Here is a 26,667-nt window from a genome sequence, read left to right on the forward strand (position 1 = left end):
TGGTTAGCAAATGGCTTCATATTTTTCAAATTATCCTCTGAGGTTCTGAATGACGTGGTGAGGGATAATGAGCCAGACCTCAGGATGGATGAGGCAGAAAAGGGGTGTTCTCCTTTACCCATTCCTTTGTAATAATGAAATAAGGGGTAGCCCATTGACAGGGTCACTGAGCCCTGCTGACAGCTCTGTCCCGCATCCCAACCAGATCAGAATCAGCCAGCTGGGAAAGATGTGAATAGAAGTTTTTGGATTAGCTAGCTCCCATCAGACTCAAACTTCACAAGAATGAGGATTGTATCACTGCCTCAGGAAAGACAGACACCTGAAGTAGACAAGACATCCATTTCTTGTGGTCATGTTTTGAAATACCATTGTGTTGAAGATCCCAGTGAAATATTTTTACCATTTGGCAGGTTCTGCTTGGAAGTAAGCACATGGGCTTGTGCTCACAAATGCTATGACAATTTTCTGCCCAGTCAGCAACTCAATTGCAGAGAACCTGGTCCCTGCTAGGTGATAGATGGCCAAGTTCAGGCTGACAGGATATGGCTAGGACTAAGTGTTACAGGCAGTGCTAAGTATTTTGTATTTGACAGTTTCTTTTGGTGTATGGAAGATCAGAAGTGCTACTCATTTTTTATCTCACTGTGCACACAAGCACCCCACCAGCTCAGGTGCTTGGCAGTCCTGAATTCCTCTATTCCCACTGCAAGGACAGAGCACTAGTGTTCAAATACCTTCTCAACACTGCTAAACATGCCCATCTGCAAAAACACATGCACACCTGGCTTCACAGACAAGACCAGCAGCAGCAGTAAGGGATTCTCCATCTCCTGAAGAGCCACTTATCAAACTCCTAAGTCCAGGACCTAGTCAGGCATTTCTCTGAGCCATGAGTCAGAGGTGGGTGAGCCTGTGTGCAATGCAAGGGAGAGATTGTGGTAGTACCAGTTTCCCCCCACCCAAGGATCAGGAGTTTCCACAAGCACCAGTGTGAATCTGTGCTTGGCTGGTTATGATGGGAATTTCCATTCATCACAGTGTGAGGGGGCTTAAGCTGTCTCAGAGAAAGTTGTCAGTTAACCAACGCTTAACAGAGAGCAATCTGATCAGTAGGAGACATGTCCTCTCAGCTAAAAAGCCTTAAACGTTTCAGATGCAGCAGCTTCTGAAGTCTTCCAAGACACCTTCTGCAGTGTTCATTATTATTTCCCTGCTGCTGAGGGGGAGCAGCCAAGATAGGCACTTTGTGTTCATTACCCAGCATAATATTCACTGGTCTATTTAATTAATGCTTTGAAAATGTACTTGATGAATTACAAGTTACTGGGGGTGGGGAGGGAGGAGGAATGCAGAAATAGATTAACATTGGCTGATCTTTTAAATTTTCTCAAAAATTATTCCTTTGGTTTTACACTCACCAAGTCTCATGGGGTGTTTCCCCTTCCTGCAGACAGCTAATTTCTCACAGGCACAGTTGCTGGCTATCAAGGAACCTCTTGTAGGAGCTGCTGGAGGCAAAACTGTTTGCTGAGTGTGTATTGCAAGAGATGCAGGTAGTGGAGCAGAGGTCTTGGACACACTGTACTGCTTGTTTCCCTGTCCAACCTATCCATTATATCCCAAGCACATCAGCTTCACATCACATGAAGGAATGCTGCTCTCTGGGGAGTCCTCAACAGAAATCTGAGAGCTGCCTCTCAAAACTGATGATCTTGAAACACGCCTTCAAAGGCTCCTAAGCTTAACAGGCAAAACAGACAGAGGGGGGCAGAGAAGGGGAGAAGGGAGGGGTTTTCTAAGCCCAGATCAACAGCCCAAGCAGCTGAATGATTTTCTGAAGGTCACAAAGGAAACCTGGGTCCGAGTTGGGAATTCAACCCAGATTTTTGTTTGCTTGTTTCATTGCCTTAGCAGCTGGATGCTCCTGCCTGCCTCCTTAGTCATTGACACTGGTCATTGTAAAGTATGGGTTTCTTCATTGCGTTCATAAAAGATGGAATCAGGAGGAGATGTGACAGAAACTAGTCATAAGTGCAAAAAAAAAAAGTGTCTTTCCCTGCCCTTTTTGTTGTCACTACACCAACTGTGAATTCAGGGTAATCTACTCCAGTTCAGGTTTTCTGAGCTTGTCACACAGAAAATCCCACAAGAGTTCCCTCTGCAAATCTGTTTTCTTTTAAGTAGCACTAGTTTCCTGGTACACATGTTCTGCATTTGTCTGGGTGCATGTGTGAGAGCCAGTAGCTTCCCAGCTCACTCCCCACTCTGGACATCACTTGAGAATTGGGTTTTCTTTGTGAGATGAAGTATCATGTGCAGGCTCTGTGCTCCCAGAGACTTAATTTTGTACAGAAAACGATCTCTGTCCATGTGGAAAGCCTTGGGAAAGCTCCCTGCAGCCTTAAGAAATGCAATATTGCCCTCTACTGATGATGAGAATGGGCGCATTTGAGCTGCTGAAACAAAAAGCTTTTGGCTACCCTTCGCTGGGATTCAAAATGGAAAAAAAATGTTCTTGTTTTCTTCTGACCTTGAAATAAGAAAACCTACCATCATAACTCGGAGAACACTGGTAGCAGTGATAAGAAGAGAAGGTTGTTCAAGAACCACAGAATGTGTAAAATTAGCATTATTATCCATGAATTCAGCAGATGGGAAGCCAACTGCACTCAGAGAGCAGATCTAGTAAGAAGGTTCCTTTTTTAATGCATCAATTTTTTAATTTCTAAAGCCAAGTATTTTCTTTATTTGGGAAAAAAAAAAAAAAAAAAAGGCCACGTTAAGGACAGGAGGTAAAACAGTGAAAGCCAGAAAAAAATAAGAAAAAGTTTAATCTTTGTGCTTCATCATCACTACATTCAAATGTTTTTGGTGTTTTGTGGGTTTGATTTGTTGCTGGTGTTTGCTTGGGGTTTATTTTATTTTATCCAGGTCTTATTTTTATTTCTCTTCTGAAGTGGGAGAAGGAAGAGTTAGACAGACAGGAGCCCTTCAGCAGATGAACAAAATGTTTTTCTCACCCTAATAAGCAAGGAGTTGGTTCTGCCTGTTGGCAAATAAAATGTTTTGAAGAGCCTTCAGCAGGCACTTAGGAGCATTACAAAGCTGTGACCTTTGCCCCTAAGAAGGTTGCATTTAAGGCCCTGGACTCTGCAAATAGCTGGATGTGGACAATCCCTTCAGCACTTGTGTGAAGCTTGAGGAGTGTCTGCAGATCTGTCTGCTCCCAGCGGGGTCAGCAAGTGGGGCTTCTCTGTAACTGGGCCCTGCATGTCAACCCAGATTTCTAAGGAATTTGGGTTTTCAAAAGTCCCTGGTGCAGACACCATTTCCCTGGCACCTTCCCTATTCTAATTGCCTCTGACAAGGCACGATAGCACTGGAATTTATGTAAGGAACATTGCTGTCACTGCACTGCAAGTTGAAGATCACTAACAAACAGCATCACAATCTATTTCATTTTCCTTACCTAAAACACTAAGTAAATGCAAAATTCACCTTAACATTCACTGAACATAGCCAGGCTTTCTTTGTTACTACAGGAACACACAATATATCTCTATTGAATGATCAGTCATTAACATTGACAGTATCCAGAGCATTTTTAAAAAAAAAAAATTATCTCAAGGCAGAATTAAGGGCAGGAGTCAATTCTCACAAAGCACTCTCAAAGTTCATTACCAAAGCATCAGACCTTCAGAGCAGGCAGGACATGGAACACTAAATAAATGTACACATATCATGGGCTTTCCACATAATTGCAAATATTTGGGGCAATCAACCAATGCAAACGAGTGGCTTTTTCTGACACTGAGGGTTTGAGCTTTCTCCTGAGTTCTGAGAAATCCCTTCAGCTCAAAAAAATTAGATTATGGTCATTCGCTTAACGTTGTTATTCATGATACTGGTAAACTATGGAAGGTTAGTAACTACTGTCTTGCTGTGAGACCATAGATATAATATGTAAAGAACCCTTAATAAAACTTGCTTTATGCAGAGCTGAAGGGGACAGGGATGGAAGCCGTAAGTGCATTTGTGTAGATTAATATTTTACAAGATGCAGGTTAACAGCACAGAATTGTTGTGATGGGTAAAGGAGTGATGAAGAAATGCTGATGGTGAAAATGTGATGGCAAACAAAGGTGAAGCTTACAAATAAAAACAGAAGAAAGGTTTATTTTAAGTCAAAAACAAAACAAAGGATTATCTAGAACCTAAATCATCTACTTGCTGATCTAGTTCCTTTGGAGTGGCTGGGGTTGTGGTGACTGATCACATCCTGGAGTGTGCACAAGCCTCCTCACCACCTCAGTCTGATATAAGAGAAGAAAGTTTGTTTTAATACATTCATCATGACTTCATTGACCACATTGTTCATTTAATTCCCATGTTTTGCCCTAGTTCCCTCGTCTCACCCCTCTTGCTTTCCCTTTCAGGTTCTACATTGAAAGCATCTCCTATCTGAAGGACAATGCCACCATCGAGCTGTTTTTCTTGAACGCCAAGTCCTGCATTTACAAGGTGAGGACTTGGGGAGCTCGGGGTGGTACCAGAGTGGGCTGAGACACCTGGATCTGCATTCCTCGCCCAAAATTTACACTGGTCACACCTGGACTTCCAGATACAACCTTCTCCTCCTTCTCCTCCTCTCACATTCCCTCACTCCTCCGTCTCCAGCTGCCACCGCGCTCGGCAGCATCTTTCCTGTCAGAGAGTGGTTCTGAGGTAAAGCAGTTCTGAAAGCAACTCTTGTGGCTGGCAGGAGGGAATCCGCGCTGCTAAGATTATAAACTGGCTGGTGTTTCGAAGGAAATGCCTGGTTTTGTGTTCCAAACGCGCTCTGGGCCGAGTGGCTGCCGTGAGGGTTTGCGGCCCGCAGAGGGCGGCAGCGCGGCGCGGCGCCATCTTCGGGCGGGGGCAGCGGCGTGTGAGGGGAGAGGGAAGGAGGGATGGCCTCGGCTGGAGGGGAACCGCCAGGATCCGCCAGGAGCGTCGAGTCCAGCTCTGGGCTCTGCCCGCATTAACCCCGAGAATCCCACCATGCTCCTGAGAGTGTTGTCCAAACACATCTTGAGCTCTGTCAGGCTCAGTGCTGTGACCACTTCCCCGGGACTGTTCCAATGCCCAGGTATCCTCTGGGTGAAGAAGCTTTTCCTGGTGTCCAACCGTGTGTCAGTTTCGTGTCATTCCCTCGGCATTTCACCAGATAAGAGTTCAGTGCCTGCCCCTCCGCTTCCCCTTGAGAGGATGTTCCAGATCACCATGAGGTCTCAGCCTCTTCTCCAGGCTGAACAAGACAAGCAATCTCAGATTTGTGGGACAGGAGGAGTTTATGGGTTTATATGTGAGTGGGGTAAAGGTGCCTGTGGGTGCACTGAACATCACCTCGTAGAGGAACAAGCCATGCACTGAGAAATGTTTTTGTATGAGTAACTGCCCTCCCTTGTACTCTTCTGAAAGACCAGGCTGCTGTCCCTGGCGCTGCCCCTCAGAGCAGCCCTTATCCAGAGATAAGGCGTCCTGGCACATCCTCAGCTTGGAGGGGTGCCCTCAGCAGAGCCACGAAGCTGATCCATCTCATGCCACAAGCCAGCTGTACATGGCAAGGTCTGGAAAATCAACCAGCCCCAGACCACACTGGTGGAGGTGGAGATTGGCAGTGTGCAGACTCAGCCAGGTGGGCTGGGTGTTTGGGACTGGGAGAGGTTTGTCAGCAGCTGGGATTCCCTGGGAGGATCCCTCCTACCTCCCTCTGTGCTGGCAGAGGCCATTCCTGTGACTCACCTCCATCTGCCAGAGAGGACGTGGTAGGAAAAGACAGATGTAGTCAGGGAGAGATTGTTTCACCATCCCACAACCCTCAGCACATTTGTGACCTGCCAAACCAAGTAGATGACACCAAATCTGGAGCCTCACTTGACATTTATATGTCCTAAAATGCAGGGACTAGCTTTGTATTTTCTAAAATCTAGAGCAGAAGCCAGAAAATTACTTTTTTTCAGTGCCCAGGAACTAGGCAGGGCTGCTGAGCTGAGCTGTGCAGTGCTTTGCTCTCCGGCAAGGCTGCAATTAGATGTGCTTAGTCAGCCCTCTCCAGCAACAAGCTCAGTGAGCATCACGTTTTGGTTCCTGGGGAAAGTTCCTTTTTGAAGTACTGCCAGGAAAAGCTTACACTGTTGTTCTTTTTTTGGAGAAAGCTTAATAAGAAGAAGAGGGGAACAAAATAAAGAAAACAAAGTGCCTGCAGATCTAAGTGAGTCTATTTTAGTCTGACCTCTCCTGAAACCATTACTTTGCACATTCAATCTGAACATCTCTATCCAAAAATAGCCCTGCTGAAGTCCCAATCTCCCATGCAGATCCTTCTCCATTTGTCTTCCGGCCACAGTAAGCCATGCTGTACTATTGAAAAAGGCACTGAATTTGAAAATTGGGTGCAAAGTGTCTTCTGAGGCTCAGGGCGAGCACCAAGCCTGGCAGATTCCTCTTCATGTCATGTTGTGGGGAACTTGGTGTCTAAGCATAGACAGTGCTTGTCATTCCTGCAGCTAGCACATGATGTCGCATGCTGCCAAACCTTGAGAGCTTCCTTGTTGTACCAAAACTTTCCTTCTTGGACTTCCCATGGATACCTCCAGCCCTGGCTCCCCTGCAGCCCAGAAAGATCAATGTGTATGAAAGAGGGAAAGGTGCATGCACAATATTAGGAATTAAAACTGTGCTAGTATCTCAGACCTTTCCTTGTTGATTCTCCAGACACACGTCCTCAAACATCTCCTTGCTCAGGGTGGGGAAGAATAAAACTGGGGTCTAGTTTGGGGCTGCTAGTCACTGGGTTGCCACCTGGCCCTGTGTTAGGTGCTGTGTTCCTCTGGCTGTGCCCATTGCAACTCACCAACCCTGTTGAGTAGTGAGATATTCGTGAACCCACACACCCAAACTTTTGCACAGGATCGGCAAGACACTTGCCAGAAAGGCCAAGCCACATTTGTACTACCAAAGCAGACAGGGCTTGGCATCAGGCACTGTCCCTTGATCAGACAGACTGCTTAATGACTCGCACGTCTGGCGTGGGTTTTGGCCTGTGCCAACTGGCTCTGCCCCAGGCATTGCTTTGGCGCTGATCAAGGGTGTGCACCTGTTCCAAATAGGCAGCACAGTGGTGGAAACCCCATCTGGGACTGGGGGAGAGAGGGTGAGCATTTAGTAATGAGCTCTACTGCACCCCACATACCCTTGGGGCCAGAGAATGGGCTCTGGCTTACTTCATGTGCCAGTATAGACTTGCCATAGCATTGACACATGGTTGCACTGGCTGTTTTATCTGTGCCGTGCCTGATGCTTGCAGACAGGAGGAAGACCAGATGCTCTGGTTCTACTCTGCATTGCCCCTTGCTATGGGATGTGCCTGATAGCTCCAGCCCAACCCTGCCTGCAGCTGACTCAACCTCTTGCACCAGCCTCTTCCCTTGGCACGGGCTCATCACTGGTGCAGGTGCCTGCGTGACTCAGGCAGTTCAGCTGAGAGGGGAAAAGGCGTGTTTATCGCCCGTAGCAGAGCTGCTCTTCACTCCCCAAGGAGTTGTTATGAAAGAGGTGAACTTATTTTAAAAAGCTGGCACTAGTGAAAGCCAAGGACACCTGGATCTTATCCTGTGTTTTGTTCCCTTTGTTTTTGATTTTGCCAGAGACAAGCCAATACAGCAATTGTGGCTTGTAAATGAGGTGTGGCCATGAGTTGGCTGTAGCATGGATCACAGCAGTGATCTATATTTAGATCACTCATTTCTTGCCAGATGAAGTAAAATATTAAAAACAGAAGCTTAAATAAATACAACAGAAAAACCACTACAAGAATGAGCTGAACAGTGACCCGGTTTACTGGGCCATGTCTATAGGAGACAATGTAGGAGTTCTAGTTGCAGAACAGAGACCTAAACATTATCTCAGTAAAAGGCCACTAGCTTCCCAAAGGCAGGGACCAGAGAGTCAGAAATAGCATGCTTGGCCTCCAGAGTAATGCTTGTGCCTCTCATGTCAAGCATCTTTGATCTTTGGACTGCATTCTGCACATTCAGCCAGAGCAGTGCCTGGACCCCTTGGTTCTGTCTGTAACTGCTGTGTCAGGCACAGCAGAGGAATCCTGAGAGGATCTGTTGGGACCCTCAGTGTTCTTAATGTGGCCATGGTGTCCAAGTAAAACCCTCCAAGATTGCTTTCATCAGTGGCAGGATCCTCTAAAATGGAGCAAGGAAGATCTACCAAAAGACTTGCTGTCACAGCTCATTCTCAAACCACCCCAAATCTCAGTGCTCTTGGGGATGAAAAGGACAAAACCAGGGCTCAAATACTGCATGAGCAAATATGGTTCATTTTCCTGTAAGTTTACCTTTTGCAAGGGCTAGAGGAGTCCAGTGGGGGCTTTGATACCACCTCAGTGTGTCGAAGACAAATTCTCATTCCTTGCTTCTGTGACCCAAGGACAAAACTGTGTTCCTTTGAACCATGGTCACATCTGAGGGCAAAAAAACTTATATCCTGGACTGCTTTTCACTAAATCACACAAGAAAATAAAATGTACCCTGATCCTACCCCTTCCACCTGCCTTCTCCTCACTCCTCCCCCAGGAATCCCTTCATGCCACATCCAGTTATGCTTCATTAACCAGTGCATTACACTGAATATTTAGCTTTTTCCATATCTTAGTGGGCAGGTTCTCCCTCCCTTTTGTCTCCAGGAGCACAGGGAATACTTTGAAGCCTAGCCAAGGGAGAAAACTGGCACTGCATGCTTCACCATCCAGTAGTCAGGAGGAGATGTATGTCCTTCTTACAGCAGCTCAACTCTCTTTTTCTTTTATGTTTTCTTCACCTTTCAAGGAGCTCATTGAGGTTGACAGTGAAGTGGTGTTTGAACTGGCTGCATACATCTTGCAGGTAAGCACCCACCTTCTCTCACTTGGTGCTTCCTCATGCTGCATTAAATGTTTTGATTTACCAAATCCACAATGGCTGTGTGGAAGTGTAGGGCTTCCCACCAGTTGCAGAAAAAAAATGTCTTTTCACAGTTTTCATTGCTTCTGACAAAATGGGAACAGAAGGCTCTCAAACTAGACCTCCCAACTCAGGGAGCAGGTACTACTGGTCAATATTTTGCATGCATAAAACGTATCTGTTTGCACCAGCACAGATATCCAAGACTCTGGGGTATGATGTACAGCCAGAGAAAATCTAAGTGATGAATGCAAATTCCTAGGCAAAATCCATATGCAATGGGTTTTTTTACTTGCATTTGTTTTCCCAGTGGGGTTTGGTCCTCTGATGAGCTACATAAGCTTCTACATATGCAACTGTCTGTATTCTCCAACATGGGCAGAATGGTCTAAATCAATCCACTCATCAAGAAGAGGGAAAAGGGTCAGAGAGTAAATGACCATGCAGTGTTTGGTAAATGTCTTGTTCCCAGAATGGAACCTTTTCAGGGTAGCGAGGGTGGGTTCTGTGAAAGTTCTATTTTTAGAAGCATGACTGTGGGAGCACATCAGATGTAATCATCAGATGAGCCTTGTTTCCCCTCTCTTATGGTCTGTAGTTTTAATTTTTTTTCCCATCAGCCACAAAGCTATGAGGAGCCATGTGAGCAGACAAACCAGCTCATCAGACTGCACTAATAAATAACAGTGCACTGCACTTCTAGAGCACTTGCCATGTTAAAGCAGCAATTAATGTGTAGGGATTTGAACCTTCATTAAAATCATTTTATGTAACAAGAATGGAGTGAGAGAGTCAGGATGGAGGACTCAATTAGCGGCACATTATAGAAATCACATATTGGCTGTTGGGGGAATGCACATCAAACAACGGGCTCATTGTGGGGAGCAGCAGTGGGGTTATGAATCTATTGTCTGCTCATCCTAGTGAATAACTTAGTGCTTAGTAACTGTACAACCAGACCCAGAGCTGTAACTAACCCTTGTTGCTGGGATTGTTTCTTGCCACAAACACAGGATGTTACCCTTATTCCTGTAGTAGTTTGATGTGTAACTTAATGAAAACAGTCAAAACAAGCCACACCCTTGCTGCCTGTAAGCAGAAACTACTACAACCCGTGTTTGTGACAGGATCCAAGCAAAACAAAAGGAATCATACTGCATTTTGCTCTACTTCTTGCTGCAGCATTTAGGTCAAAGCACTGAATTCTGAAGAATATACACTACAAAATTGTTTTTCACATTAAGTGAAAACACCTATGCAGGCAAGAGCATATCCTTTGGGCTTTGTTCTGTATTGAACTGTAATCATGACATGCTCAAAGACTCCTTCGTATGAACCAGAGAAGTGCTTGTCTGCCCTTCAGTTCACTCAGAGGGAAATGGAAAGATAGTAAAAGTCTGTCAGAAATCAAGTGATTTAGTCTGCAGCCCTATTTCAAATTGTTTTATAACCAGAACAAATTAAAGCACCACCAGAGCTCTGAACTTTACCCCAGCCTCAGGACTGAAACACCAGTGGATGTGGGCTGGCAGGTTTTGTGGGTAGATGAATGGATGTAAAAGACAAAAGACCTAAACACAAAGCCCAGTCCTTTTGGCAGTGGAAACTCCCTCACTGCACAAATTACATTCTTGCACCGTGCTTTCTGTGTAGCTGGTGGCAAATGAGGTGCTTTAATATGAATAATATGAAAGGCATATTGTCTGTGGTAAATGGAAAACGCAAAATGCGTGCTAAATCTTTTGCAGAGGGCACTCAGCAGATTCTGAGGATTCTCCAGGTGTGCAGTAAGACTAACCTAACTACTGTAGTGGAACATTTTCCAACCCTTTAATATCAGGCTGTGTTAGTAATAAATAGAAGTATCCAGATGTACAAGTAAGGGAGTTAAATACTCCCCCAAACACCCAGCAACGAGTTAGAGAAACCTGTGTCTTGCATCCCTTTGAAAGCTGACAGTGAGCAAGCTTTTTGAAAGTCTAGGTACTAGAAAATGGCCAGAATACTTGTAAAAAAGTCAGGGGAGTTGCCGTCTCAGAGGTTGCAAAGCCACTGAGACTTCAGAGATTTTCTAGTAATGTAGCACCCAAAATTTCTTATTTACTTACATTGTTTCCTGTAGCATCTTAGGTATCCACAGCAGAATGAGGAATCATCTGGCCCTGTATTAGATCTTTTGTTTGCTAATCTGCCCAACTCACTGTGTCATGGCACTTGACATTAGATATTGGTTCCAAAACCTGCATGAGGAATCAATTACAACAGGAAATTGCTGCTAAATGAATTTTGCAAATGGAAACTCTTGAATAGCCTTTTCTTTTTTTTTTTTTTCTGTTTTTAATTATATATTTTTTATTTCTCTACCTTTTACAGGAGGCAAAGGGAGATTTTTCAAGGTAGGTGAACTTAAAAAGTTTTTGCCATTGTGTGATGTGAGAATAAATCTGGTAAAATTCCTCTGTCAGACATGCAATTCAGTCATAGCTGTGTAGCAACAGGATTGCCTCTGTTAGCAAAGCAACTGTGTGTGTATGGCTGTCATAGACATCACGTTTCCTGACATAATTTCTTCACCAAACGCAACCTTTGACCAGAGCATGCCTTGCAAACAGCATTGTTTGTGATTTTGTTGTTGACAAATCTCATTATGTGGTCGTGAAGTTCAGGAAATAGACTAGTCTTCGGAAGGAAATTGCTAAGGAAATGACTCTAAAATCACTGTTATATCACAGATCCTGCCAGAGGCAACATTAAAATTCCAACACTAATTGATATTTCAGTTTGAATTTGGACAGTTCTCAAAATCACTGATTCGATAATTGGCTTTGTTGAACTTCTGCTATCCCTTGAGCCAAATCTTCAGACTTACTGTAAGAAATTCAAGGAGGTCACTGTATTTCGTGTTTCAGAAAACTGTTAATGAAATGCCCAAGAATTTTCCTGCAAGTCAACCATGTCTGTGATTTATACGTTAGTAGCAGCTGAAGGTCAGATGCTTGTTTGGTGTCTCACGTGAGAAACATGGAAGTTCTTAGTGTGAAGCTCAGGAGAACTGATGATGCTAAGAATTTCTTATAGTCTGGAGGACCACAATATCCATTGAAGTTAGTTTCAGAGAAGAAAAGAAATGGGCAATGGGATTGAATTGTCAGATGAGCCTAAAAATTGTCTTAAGTTTGTCAGCATTGCAATACACTGAAATGTGATTGTAATGACAGGAGGCTGTGAAGAACAGGCAGGTTCCACTTTCTGGTGGATTGGAACTTCTAGCCAGCTAAAATGATGACAAATCAGTGAAAAGAAACTGCATTATCCTGCACATCATGGAATCTGGGATGACATAAAGTAGCCCTTGCTAAAAGGAAGTTTAAGCTCTGCCTTATCATTTCTCAAAACGTTAATGAACTTGCAAAATCCTGGTATGCATCTGACCACAGAGACACAAACCCAGTCTTGCTTCATTTTTCAGTTCTGCCCAATTTGGAATAACTTGGCTATCAGCACTGTTTATTTAGGGGGTACTGGAGTGCATGTGGCTCTGACTTTTCAGTCTGGTTTTCAGTGCACTGCCAAGCACTTAGTCCAGAAGAGTTGTGCAAAGCAAAGTTTTGCCATTTCAACCTGTGATAAACCACTGGTTTTCCTTAGAAGAGAGGTATTTGTTTAACAGAATGTCTTGGTTATGGTGAAAACACACTCGGAAAGTATACAGACTATGAAATTCAGAACAGAAAGGAATCAGATATCTCAGAGTAATAGGACTGAAAGTATTTTATCTTCAAGTACCCATTTCCAGACCAGAAATGGAAACAGCTGGTGGAAAGTTGCTAAAAACTGCTAAAAGTTGTGTGATGTCCCTTGTAAAAGGAATGGTTGAGTTTATTACAGTGTGCTTGTGTGAGAAATGAGGAATCTTCTTTGAGGGCACAGAAGATACCTCAAGCTATGGTGTTAACTTCTCCCACCACATCAGTCTGTCATCACCAGGCCCATTAAAACACCTCTGAGTTCTTTCCCCTGTGGATCACAGTGATTTGAAGTGGAAGGGGGATTCCTTACATCTAAGTCAGGCAGAGAAGGGGTGTCATAACAATTTGAGGGCACTGCCAGGGATCTTAATTTATAAATGGACTTTGAAGACAAATCTGCCAGTTTGGAGGCTGTTCTTGGAAAAAGGTAGAAAAATGCTACCCTGATCGTCTATGGTCTAGAAGACTTGGCATCTCCCAGGAATGTCTGTCCAGCAGCTCCCATCTAATGTGTACTGACACAGGTTTGTGTGCTGGGTGAGATCCAGGTGCTACTGAAGTCAACATGAGGTTGTTGTGGTCAAGATTTTTGCCTGCTGAGATTTGTGGTTATCATATCAGCAGTGTAAACTCTGGCAGGCAGACCAAGCCTCAGGCCAGCCAGAGGAACTGCAAGTGAAGGCAAATGTTCTGACTTCTCTTAGGGATCAAGTTAGCTTCAATGTCTGAAATTAGTTGATGTTGAAATACTGTTTAAAGTAGAAGTGGCTACTCTTTGAAACAGAAAAGCTTTGCAGTTGTGATTGTCTTGCTGCTGGGATTTAAAGATTATATATTGTGCATGGCAGCATATGTTGTGTGAAGGCTGAACTCTTGAACTCTTTGTTTTTGAAGAAATAATTTAATTCTAAATGGTTGCATGCTTGGAACGCAGACTGCTGCTTTCCCACACCTGTCCTGTCTACTGCTACCATCAGATTTATAGCCTGTGAGAGTACGAGTTTCTCTCTGGCCCCGATCCAGAAAAGTGCATAAGTACTGGCTCATTGGTAGTGATGGGAGAACTGCTGTTCCCCATGGGAGCCTTCCTGTGAGTCACTGCCGATCACCTCAGGTGCTGGGAGAGTCAGAGCCAAACTGTCACAGCTCCAGCTGTGTGCTGGCACCTGCCCATGGTGGCCAGAGTGGGATTACCTCCAAACTCCACTGCAGCCACGTGGAGGATCTGCAGCTGGTTCAACACTCTTGAATGCAGTTGCAAGTCTGTTCTTTGGGCCTCATGGGAACTCAAAAAACAGAACTAACTTACAAATTCTTAACAGTCAGCTTTCTACCTCTGTGAACTGATACATCCTCAGTGACAGCAGTTCCCACTGCTGCTTTTGAGGAAATCATCCCGTACCTCAGAATAATCACTGTGCTCAGAATACTCCTTTTTCCTTTTCCAAAAAGCAGCTCATCATTTCAAACATGATCCTTTGGTAGGGCATTACCATGCATGAGTCTGTTATCACTGCTTCTTGTCATCTTGGGCATCACAGTGATTCCCAGGTTTTGCTAAGCCTGGGGAACACAGTCCAAGCCACCCTCACCTGTCTTAAAGTAAAATGCCACAACAGCCCTGACAGATGAGTTTAACAGCTATAGCGAGCAATTATTTTGAGTCCTTTTCAATTTCTAATGTGTTTTTCATTTCAAAAACAAGCTCATCAGAAACCCTGAGTTCCTGACCCTGTTTAGATCAACTAAACAGGTTGATAAGGGGTTAGATAACTAACAGGTTAAATTAATAAGTATTAACATTTGTTGTGAGTGGCCTCCATCTCTTAGTTGATAAAGATTCAAGCAGAATGAGGTTTAAAATAAAAAGCTTTTCTTCTTAAGAAGTTCCTAGTCTTCTGCAGTAGAGTATTTTCATGTTTCTGAAAGAGAATGCCCAAATGCTTCAGCTGACAAGACTTAAATATGTTTACTTTTAGTTGGAACATACCATTAAATTTTGGACAATCAAGTTTCCTTGTTCAGCTGGTTTTCAGGTGGAACCAGACACTTAAGATTGGATCTGTGCTTTTCAGTATGAGCTGCAAACATTTTGACTTCAAAGGTGCAGAACTGCATGTGTAAATGTCCTAAACTAGCACCCTGCAGATGGATCTAAAGGTTATTAGCTCAAACTAATCTTTTTTCTAGCTGGGAGCTGAGTCACGCTTGGTTGGCAGAGCATGGGCAGGACAGATTTCAGTTCCTTAGAGGGACAAATCCTACAGGTGTGAACTCTCTTTAGGCCTACATAAAGGAATTACCAAGGCTGCCCTGGCTAATTTGTGGGGGAATACAGCATATTGTTAAAATAATTGGGATTCCCCCCCGCCCCCGCCAATTTAATCCTGCCAGACTGAGAGTACAGTCCCAAAATCTCTGGGAAACTTGCACCAGCTTTAATCCAATTCTTCAGCCTTAAACAGCTTGTATGTCAAAGCAAGTAATGCCATATAATGATCATTTGTCCCTCAGTTTAGGGATGAGAAAGGAAAACATCTGAGTAAAACAAAATCCTGAACCACTGCAGCTAGTTCCTCATTGCTAGATTTCTTCCAGTTAAACAGTATGAGACATTTCAAGTGAACTCCAAGTATCTCCCAGCAATATATGAAAGAATAACAAGGGAGAAAAGCTAACAGCCAGTTTCCTGCTAGGCAGAATTTCACAATAATTTCAGCATTTGGGCAGATGGTAATCTAACATAGTTTCAGGCTTACTTTTCTTTCTGTGTAACCAAGTGACATTTAACCAATTAGAATGTATTATAGGGTTAGAAAACCTGGGCTGCATTCTTGCAGCCTAATAGTAAAGATCCTAAACACTGTATTTTGAAAAGCACCATCTAATCTGAGAATCTCAGATTATACATTTCCTCCTACATGCTACAGAATGAATTACCATGCTGAGAAGTGCTGGTAACTTTAACCTGCAGTTTTGTTTTGTTCCTGATCATTGTTATTACACATGCTGGAAAATGTATGAATTTCCTGAGACAACTGCATATGTAATCTTGCTCAAAATTATTTTAGACAGTATGCAAAAATTTGTTTTTCACAAAATGTTTATGAAGTTCTGGTAGGCCTTTTGCACCCATGCGTAGATAAAGATATTAAGAGGTGGTGACTAATTAATTTGGGCAGGACTCATTAAACAGGCAGTGCCAGAACAAACCCAAGAAGTTCTGTTTTCTAGGTCCATTGTTAGTTAAAACTTACTCTGGCTTAGTAACCAGCTTTCAGGCACCCGTGCAGATGCCTTTTCCAGTTCAGTTTTCATATAATTATTCAGTCCTTTAAATATTACCATTTGCACCATAGGAAAAAAAAAAGAAATAAAGTGATCTAGGGGACACAGAGAAAGTGTCTTTGGAGCCTTTCCCCTGCATATTAATAAACCTGTGTCCTAAACACCCTTCTGTATATATCAGCCCTGGAGGCTGGACACTTCCGAATATAAAATAAATGCAGCACAAGTGACCGGATTAAACAAACACTTTCTAAATACAGTAATAAAACAAACACACTGAGATATTTCACTAGAAAGAGCATGAAAGGCAGTAAGTAAAAAAACACTTGTGATCCCACTGGAAACATTTTAAAAATTGAGGGTTTCAGTGTTTTAAAAGGAGCCGAGAGAAAAGTGACCTCATGGCCACTAGTTCAAATGCAACCTGAGTCTTTTGGATTTTTTTCATTTTTTTGATTTGACATCTTCTTGGGAGTCTAAATTAATTTGTCTTGAGATGAGTCTTGCCAGAAGGCTTAGTAAATGCATGGACCACAGAATGAAATACCTTTTTGTTCCTGGAAGTGATTACCTGACATACATTTGGTGCTTTGAGGCTGTGAGGAATTATCCTTATAATATTTTCTAGGTGCTGAGCAGAAATATTAATCCCACCCAACATCACTTAGAATGTCTTTTTCTCTGATTCTTAAAAGACGTTATCACAGCACAGGCAAACTTTGTGCCTCACTGACAGAAAAAAACAGAGGTGACTGATGTTAGCCCTTTCTTTTATAGGAGCCATTACTGACTCAGAGCTTTTCCCAGACTCTCAGGGATCATTAGTCACCACTAATCTTGGTCTATTTGATAGATTTCTGGGCTCAGAAAGTCCCTGTTTGGAACTCACTCTGTGCTTTCCCAGAAAAGTTTTGGAAATCTCTCAACTTCCTTCTCTGAGCAGCCAGCCTCAAAAAAATCATTTCAGGGCAGTTACTTCTGCTTGTACTCTGATTGTCCCAAGTTCTATTATTTTTTTCCCAGTTTCTTTCAAAATGTCAAAAACCTCAGTAAGAGCTGAGTATGCACATGCTGTAGAGGAGACAGCTCTTGGCAATAAACTGTAAAAAGCAGCAACTTGTTTTCTAGGCTGTCAGTCACAGAACAGAGCTTCCAGATCAGCAGATAACACGGTGCAGAGCAGCTTCATGTTCAAACTTGTGTAGATATTTACCTGCCATGGAAGAATAAATCTGAATAATTTTTGAGCATTTGCACTTAGAAGAGAAGAGCTCTCTGATAGCCAAATGACCATGAGGATTTGGGCAGGAGTGGGTGTTCAAACACTGTTTGTCAAGAGACTTTTGGCTTGATATAGGAGGTGTTACAGAGTGGTTTTCCATGTGCTTGGCACGGCAGCAGTTGCCTCAATTCTTGTGTGCTATTCAGCACATTTTCACTCTGCAAAATTTGAGCCTTATTGAGACTTGGCCATCTCTCACAGATTTGTCCTGACTAGAAGTTTGGTCCTGTTTTAAAACTACTTAATTGATTGTCAAGGAACTACCATAATAATAAATAACAAATGTCTATAGACATGCCCAAAATGCCTGCTCCTGGATTTATGTCAATGGTTTACCCTATGACCCAACCTAGCAATTAACCTGCAGACTCCAATTAAGACAGACCTACCTAGGTCTCAGGCAGAGCCTGCTCCTGGGATGTGCAAATGAAGAAATGCTGTGGGAAGATTTTTACAACTGAAGCACTACCACTTCTCTACAAATCAACATACAGACTGTCCCAGAGACAAAGATGAAATAGGGTGATCTGGGATGTCCATGAGCTCCTCAAGTCTTTAGCAGATATCAGGATCTCTGGTCTACAGTCTGTCTGCCAGCCCCATGGGAGAAGCCAGTGGGCTGGGACATCTGTAGCTCTGGAAGAGGTATCTGTCTCTGCAGCTCCAGGACAGCCACATGTTTGGGTAGGATTAAGGGAAGGGTATAAGAAGGCAGAAAAACTTGCTGTAACAAAGTAAGCCAATAAACATGAATTCTTTGGCACTCCTCCGTGTCCTGTCTGGTCCTCTTGGCTGTGTATTTCTACAATTTTAAAAATTAAGAGCAGCACTGCCTTCCTTCCCAAGCCTTTGAGGCTTTTTTTTTTCCTATGTGCACACAATTCCATGTGTGCTTAAAAGTGGGAAGGGAGGCATTTGGGGTTTGTAGGAGAAAATCCCACTATTTCATCTGTGAGAATCTGCCTCCCATTTCATGAGTTCTCCTTGCTCTCTGCTGCACAGTGATGCTACTCCAGCTGGCCATTGTGGCCACTGGAGGTTGCAGGGAGAAGAATGTTAGTGAGGTTGTTGTGTAGGAAGTTTTTGTGTAGCAGGACCCAAATTCAAAGTGGAGTCTTATCTGTGAAGATCTTATGCAAAGAACAGGTCACTGGGCAACCAGTTAAGAACAACCTGTGATGTGAAGAAAGCAAATTGTTACTTTTTGCAGCAGTTTGTAAGGCATTAAATAAAGATGTATAATTGCAGCTGAAAGCATCACTTTCTCTCCCCCTTGGTTTTTTTTCTCCTATATGAACATGTCCCTGGCACCCTGCTCAGTGACATGTGGCATGGTGGCTTTTGTGTCCAGTCACTGGTAGGAAGTGCTTCAACATAACCATCTGGGAGAGCTTCTCTCCAATTTTGATAATAGAGGGAAAAGTTAACTGGGCTGCCATAAAACAAATAAAGAGAGGAGAAAAAGGAAACCCCAGTGCCTTTTGTTAAGAAGGAACAGATGTAGAGACATAGCAGCCTGCCAGCTAGGTCAAGTCATATCAAATATTGTGGTTGTTTTCTTGTAGCCTGATCCTCCTTTTGAACTCTCTTTCAGCAATGAAGTTGTAAGGAATGAATTAAAGAAGCTGCCAGCCCTTCCAACACCAGCGCTGAAGGAGCATCCTTCCCTCGCTTACTGGTAATGTATCACTCTCCACAGTGCCTTGTGCAGGACTTGGCTCTGGCAGCGTGGTCTGAGAGTGGAACTGGGATGCAGAGATTCCTGCCCTCTGCCTCTGGGTCTGCCACTGACTCATTGCATGACTTAACACAAGTGGAGCTACCATCCTGGGCCTCAGTTTCCCCAAAATGCCAAATGCCTGGCCAAAAATCCACTGTAAGTGTGCAAATGTCCCGATGAAATCAAGAGGCCTAATGTGCCATTTACTTCCACAGCACTTTGCATTTGTGAAAGAGTTTTCCCAGGAAATGTCAATGTTTTGCACTGCCTTGTGTCGAATGATTCAGTTTCATCTCGCAAATCCTCTCTATATGGCACAGCTGAACTCATCTCCTTTTATATGAACTCAGTGTTGGGAGGTGGATGCTTGTTTGCTCTGTCTTTATTGCACTGAAAAGCAAGCTCAAGATAGGAGCAGGGTCACACTTAGATTTTACATACCACACATGTAGATTATTTGTGCCACCCTGCATATCCCTTTTATCTGTGCAAATAGGAAAGAATTCAGGGAAAGACTATTCATTAAAGAGGAGACACTTTCACTCCATTTTCTGCTTGTTGCTCTTTCATGTTTGCCTTTAAAGCATTAGGCTGTAACCCTGGGGTTGGATTGAGCTTCTTTATCTGCTACTCTTTTAGTTTCTGCATTTTAGTAATCTGAGGATGGCAGGGGGAAACAAATCAGACTGTAGGCTATGATGTCAGCCCTTCTCTTTGCCAAAAAGGTCATCCTCTTCTCCTAGCATGGCTACAACAGTGGAATTAACTGTACCTAATGTCAAGTCATAGGCAAGCTCATCGTGAGGTCTCCTAATCCTTTTCTGAGAATAAAAGGAGAGATTCAGAGTCCCCAGCTGAAATTAGGATCACTGACACAATAACTGTGGATCATCAAAATCTCCTGATATTTCTCTCTAAGAACCATATCAAATCTTCATGAAAAATGATAAATGTAGGCTGGCATCTCATTGAAAAAGAATGGTCTTCCTCTTAGGAGCATCTCTTTTTCCAAAAACTACTCCACACACTCAAAAGCAGTACATTTCCAGGTGGCCTGGCTGTCTGACAGACTGAGAGGTCAAGCTGAAAGCCATCTCAAGAGGAGTGGTGGGAACAAGTAGGCATTGACAGGGAAGGCAAAGCTGATCCTTCAGCAACAATGTGGCCTAGGGTTTTAATAAAGTGCCACATAGTGAGAAGAGCTGTGTGAGATCGTCGTGTTCAAAATATGAGTGTTTGCATTTATACACAAGGTACAGCACTTGCAGTTGTACTTAATTTTGAAGCGGGGGGGTCTCATGTGACTGAGAACAGGTCACAGGTTGGGAGGATGGTGTTGCCAATGGAGTAATAAAATCAGAGGCTATAGTCCTGTGACTCCCTTGTGACTTCATGTCAGTAAGCAGGTCTAAGAGACCTCTTTAACATTAGTAGTTCATTATTTTTTAATGATGGCTTTTTTCTAAACACCCTCTGAAACACTTAAAGCTCTCAGGAAGCGTCTGTTGGTGAATCAGACAAAAAGCCTCAAAATTACAGATCAAACTTCAGTGATCTAAGGGAGCAGATTTTTAAAACTGTTTTCTCACTTCTTCACATTATGTGCAGATTATGTATCAGATGCAGATTTCACCCAAACCTTTTCTGTGAGCAATCAGTTTTATTCTGCAGTTCTTCAGCATGAGCACAAGTAGTCACAAGTGAATATCCAACCCTGGAAAGAAACTTTTAAAACATTAAAGGTGGCATGTTATTGGCTCTAATTAGTTTAAAACAGACAAACAAAAGAACTTTGTACTATAGTTTTATCAGCTGAAATGGATTAAGAGATAATAAAATGGATAATCAAGTAAATACTGTGATACCTTCAGCAAGATGCTGTATAAGATCTTCGTAAAATAATGCAACATTTCCATTAGACACCATTAGAAAACATCAGCTGTTGCACCTACCAAATGTAGCAACACCAGTGGAATGAGTCCTGGATTCTTAGATCAGCACAGTTTGCACCTCTGATTCCATCTTCATGTAGTCTCCTGGTTCCATACCCTTGGTGTAAGTCTTTCCCTTCACTGTAATCTCTTGCAGCTTTCTCCAAGTTCAGAATAATCAGTTGCACATCTTATTCTCAAGCATCTTTTGGCATCTCTGATTACTGGTGAAGAAAGAAAGGGCTTTTTGGTGGGTTTGTTTATGTTTCTATTTCTTTTAAATGGAAGCTGAGCTCCTGGTCTCCTCCCACACAGTCCAGGAGTTGAGGTCCTGAATTTGGATTTCTTTTGGCCATGCATGAAAACGGACACAAAACCAATCACAGGGACTGGAGAGAACCTTTAGAAATGTGTAAACTCACAGTGCTCCTTTCCAGACACTTGTCATAGCATTTTATTTAATTTCAGATCCTCCCTAACAAGCCAGCCAAGTACTTAGCTGTCAGTAATAAGGCCAATATGAGGTGCAACAACACAAAATGCTAGATTGGGATTTTCAACAGACCAGGGGGAAAACAGACTTCTCACAGGTTTCCACAGACTTTGAATGAGAGCTTGTTTTCAGCAACCCAAAGCATCAGTGTTGCCAGAAAACCCATCTCTGAAAAGGTCAGTTGAAAATCACTATTTAGTGATTTTCTCTGGTTCAACACAGACCTGAGGCCCTGGTCCAGCTCTTGGTCCCTTGGCCAAGGTGGTGGTGGCTTCAATACAACTGAAAATAAAGACATTAGTTGTTCAATAATATAATCAAAATGAAAAAGTCAGGTTAGAAACAGAATAACACTAAGGAAAAGCAATGAATGGACAGCTATTTAAAACAGCTCAGTGTGCTGAGAAGAGAGTGGGGAACAACTGACTTTGGAAATCTGGATCTGATTATGAGAAACTCAAGGCCTGCATTTGCTTGCATGTTGTCCACTGTCCACTTCTATAAGCTGCTGGGACAGGAGGGATTTCTTGTTACTTCTAAAGATCTTTATCAGAGTTGTCTGCTGCAGAATATCATCCATGTATTAATTTCTGCAGCTTTGTGGGGAATGTTTTATGAGCTGGCAAACAGACAGCAGTGCTTCAGCAGCCTCTGTGTCTCTGTCTCCACATTAGTTAAGCATCCTCTGCCAGCCCTGCATTGTGAATGAGTTTCTGTGTCACCAACACAGCAACAAGGCAGAGCAGGGGGGAGAGGAGATGTCAGCTGGTGGTCCCAGCAGTGTCCCAGCACTCTCCCAGCTGTCAATAGCAGCATGGCAGCTGCCTGGAGATGAACAGCTGAAATGATAGGGGAGCAGGTTTATAGGCTCTGCTAATGCTCCTTATGACCCATGAATGATTTTGCTTGTTTTCCCTGGCATGTGTTGGGCTTAACCCTCCAACCTGGAGCTGGAGGCAGAAAGCAACCTCTGTGCTGGATGATCCTTCTTGCACGGGTCAGTGGGAAGGAAGTTCAGAGAATTGTTAGAGGAGGGACTGTCACACAGATTGTTGTGACCATTTGTTTTTCCAGTGTGGACATTGCTATCTGAGCTAGGTGCCCTCAGCTCCCTTTGCTGTCAGCAGAGAGAAGCAGCAGTAACCTCCTCCCAAGGAATCTGTCCAAAATAGATTGGATGACTTGTACTCTGGAGTACATGTTTCTTTCCCCAGTGACAAGGCCGGTGCTGCAGAAAGATGAAAGGCCACAGATCCCTCACAGATCACTCTTAAATATGGGTTGATTGATATTTCAGGCTTTATATTTTTTGTCCAAAGGAAAGAAGAAACAAAGGTGATACTTGCCTGGCACTTAATGGCACATCTGTCGACCACAAAACATTTTGTGGCACATACTTGTGGCAAATCTGTCAACCACAAAACATTTACTAAGAAAAATCATCAGTACCCTACCAGAACAGTGGGGGTATAGCATTGCCTACATTTGCTTAGAAGAACTGAGTACAGCCTGGACTATCCCATATTTCTAGCATGGGTTAAAAACAAAGCTCTTTGTCCTGCTGTTTAGGAAGGCTCCCTGACATATGATCTGTCCTTTTGAAGGAAATGGGCCTTGGCTTCCCTACCCAAGAAGTATGGTCTAGGAACATATCAATTGTTTTATAATAATAATTTGTAAGAAAGCAGAGCACATCCAGAATCACATTAAGTAATCAGCATGTCTAGGTACGTCTACTTTTTCCTTGAATGGCAGCAATATGCAAGCTTGATCTGTGCAATGAACTGCACAGAGTGGAAAACAAAGCTAGAATATTTTCCACTGGAGAAACTCCATTATTTTCTGAGAAGTCACTCCTAGTTTGTTCCTGTCTGACAGAGGAATTGCATCCACATGTAATCATGGTTTTAAGATGTAATTTCAAAGAGCTGTAAGCCCTCTCTGTCTATCTTTTTTTATTAAGAATGATGTTTTTTGGAGATGTTCCAATACTGAACACTCATGTAATTTGGTTATTGCTCCAAAAGTAATCCTGTTTATGATAATCATGGCAAGAGACCCAGGTTCTGCCTTCATGTGCACACCCATAACATCTGTGGTACTTGCTTGGATCAGTGTGCTGAATATGGTTTCATAGCTGTAGAATTTAGAGCTTACAGATCTTTTTCTAAGCATTAAAATGATTCTGAGGGATTTGATGGGAGAGCTGGACCATTCCTTTACTCATGTAATTTGTCACTGGCTCAGTCAGCATCCTGTTCTGCTGTGGCCTGCTGATGGAACAGCTCTGAAAAGGGCTCTTTTATTTTTGTAGGGTGAATGGGGGAAGCCACTTGGTGAATGAGTAAGGGAAACAGTTAAATAACCTCTCAGATAAACAACAGGTTTGTGAGGGAAAAGCTGGCCCTGCTGACAATCCAACAGACTGTCTCTGAATTGTTCCTTGCTGCCTTCACTGATCTTTCTGGTTCCCCTTTCTCTCTTCATTATTAAGGCTGCACAATCCTCAGCTTCCCTTCCCTCTTCTTTCTAAAAGATGTTTTGTCTCTCTAGCACAGGGGTGCAAATGGGGAAGGCAGCAATGAGAAGATGCAGTCATGTTAAGCTGGGCTGGTGAAACACTTTACAGTCCTCCACAAAAGCCCCCGTGGGCATCTCTGAACAGTCATGGTGAGGTCACCTACCATCATCCCACCCTGCTGGGCTCCTTCACACTGCCTAGCAATACAACTGGCTTCAGTTCTGCCTGGGAAAGGATTACCACATGGTGGACAACTGAAAGGCCCCATTAGGGGGTCCTGCTGGATCCAGGAAATGCAGGGAGGGAGGAATGCCAGTTCACATTGCCCTAGACCACCTGCAGCAGGATGGCCTGGGATAGACACACAACACGGATGGAAGCTCATGCAGGGCCAGGTGGGGAAGGTAATTAAGGTTTCCCTCCTCTTGGTCTGGCAAGCTCTGTACAGTATATCCAGGGGACTCAAGAGATTACCTGTCCTTGGGAGTCAAAAATAAAATACAAAATAAAGAGCAAGAAATTGGTTTTAAACCTGAGAACTTCAGTGTTCTGTCATGCTAGTGTGGCAGAGCAGGTCCTGTGTGCATTACACTGGATCCTTGGCCTATACTTTGCCATGCTGTGACCTTGCTAGCACAGCTGATTACATGCATCAAATATCTCTGCTGCCCATTCACTGGAGAAGAATTATTTAAATTCTTTAAAAGTGAACTTACATGTGTGTCTCAACCTGTCATTTGTGTCATGCTGGTCTCTCTTGGATGCTCCATCTCTACTGCTTATTGGCTCACACTCAGAATTGTCTGACACAGAGGCCCACTGGTGTGGAACAGCCTCCATGGTTCACCTTGGAACACATGATGACATGGTTCATGTATTCCTAAAATATAAAATGATGTTAGTCTCCAAGGAGCTGTTGGAAATGGGCCCCAGCTCATGCCAGCTCCCAGTGCATAGCCAGGAGTTGCAAGTTAACTCAAAAGTAAGCAAAGGCACATGAATACTTTAAGAGTAAAGAAACACAAGTTTGAGTGCCCTGGAAATATCCCGTCACTGCTGTTATTGTTGCCTCAGTGTACACCAGGAATTCAGCTCCCTGAGAGAGATTTCTGCAGAGTACTTCCCATGGTGCACCTACAGTTATGCAGTTGCAGTGAGGAGAAATCTGTCAGTCTTAGGGTTATGACTGGCCACCAATTTCTGACAGTTCTACCTGTCTTTCAGAGGACATGGTGGGCTTGACAAGAAGTTATAGCAGTTAGAATAAAGCAGGTCTTGAGAAGCTCCAACACAAATCTCTTTGCCCTCAGTGTAGTATTGTGGGCATCATTTGTAGATAAGGAAAGGAATGCAGGCAGGGAAAACTCTGTACAAGTAGGTACCATGTTTGTGAGGGAAAAGGGTTGTTCCAGAGACCCAACCCTTACAAAACCATTTTTATTCTCAGTCTGTGACTCCCCCTTTGTTTACCCTGCTGTGCACCAAATGCCCTCATCTAAAGATTTTGCTTGGTATCTTTTGATTCCATCAGTCAGTAGCTGTGTTAACAGAAGTATCTCTTCAGATTTTGACAAGATTTTTAGTCATGATAATGCCATTATATAAAACATCTAATTTTTTCCTTTCCAGTGAGGATCGAGTCATTGAACATTACAAGAAACTAAATGGTCAGACAAGAGGTCAAGCAATTGTGAAGTAAGTGAAAAAATAATTATTTCTTTGTGACCTTTGTTTTATTAGGAAGTATTTCTACAGAACTGTAAATACAATATATAACTATGCATCCCATCTCATGCAATGCTTCATTTTAAAGTATTTCTTGGCATAATTATTTATCAAAGTTTTTTTTCAGATCATCCTCTCATTCTCAGACATGTTATTCTCTTCTTTGTGTCTTGCAGTTATATGAGCATTGTAGAATCCCTCCCAACATATGGAGTGCATTATTACGCAGTAAAGGTACGTGCTACAAGAAGGTCCTTCACTGAACTAAACTCTTGTTGGAGAGGGAGGGAGAGAGGGACAAACAGCCATCCTGCTCTCAGAATACAATACACTGCTACTAAAGTCTTGTTTCACTTCCTGATGTAGGGTAAACTTATTTCAGCTGTGTGTGCATGTTTAGTAAATACAGTTCCAAAGAGGAAAATCCTGTTCTTGGAGATAAAACCCTTGCAGTCCTATTGTGCTGGAGTGTTCAGCTCAGTCAGCAGCATGGCAATACCAGTGAACCACCACCAAAGGGACAAGCCAGACACATCTCTGGCAGACAGTCCTTTCTGTAGCTCCAAGAGGTCAGATCTTTCCCAGATGGCAGATCCATGAACACCTGTTTAGGGCCAGCCATGACCTGCATACTGTAGCTCCCCTGACATGAGATATGTAGATGGATACAGAGATTGTGCATCATTTTAATGCCAGAACAGTCTTATACTCTAGAGATAGGTAGCACATTCTCATCACCATACAGCTGTCCTCTTCTATGTGGACTTCATGCAGCTATATTCATGAAGTTGCTAATTACTTTTGTCTAATGATTTATCACCAAAATTTCCAGCTTATTATTATTATTATTATTATTATTATTATTATTATTATTCTTTGCCTGACCAGCTGTGTAGGTTTGTGGTTTTTTAAGTAGAGAAATCAGAAGTAGAGAAAGCTAGAGCCACATTCCCCAGAGCATA

General features: G+C 43.1%; 1 protein-coding gene across 10 annotated transcripts in view; it reads left to right on the plus strand.

Moving 5' to 3' along the window:
• Window positions 1-26,667, plus strand: part of FRMD4A (FERM domain containing 4A) — a 356,355-nt gene that overhangs the window by 274,475 nt on the left and 55,213 nt on the right. For all 10 annotated transcript variants that reach the window (XM_077783672.2, XM_021531005.3, XM_085568672.1 and 7 more), the window contains 6 exons: window positions 4,440-4,524; window positions 8,883-8,939; window positions 11,370-11,392; window positions 18,910-18,993; window positions 25,610-25,675; window positions 25,882-25,939. In XM_077783672.2, the coding sequence (XP_077639798.1) occupies window positions 4,440-4,524; window positions 8,883-8,939; window positions 11,370-11,392; window positions 18,910-18,993; window positions 25,610-25,675; window positions 25,882-25,939 (373 nt within the window). The remainder of the gene's footprint in view (window positions 1-4,439; window positions 4,525-8,882; window positions 8,940-11,369; window positions 11,393-18,909; window positions 18,994-25,609; window positions 25,676-25,881; window positions 25,940-26,667) is intronic.

The sequence above is a fragment of the Lonchura striata genome, chromosome 1A, assembly GCF_050655825.1.
Source record: "Lonchura striata isolate lonStrDom1 chromosome 1A, ASM5065582v1, whole genome shotgun sequence".
NCBI classification, from domain to species: domain Eukaryota; kingdom Metazoa; phylum Chordata; class Aves; order Passeriformes; family Estrildidae; genus Lonchura; species Lonchura striata.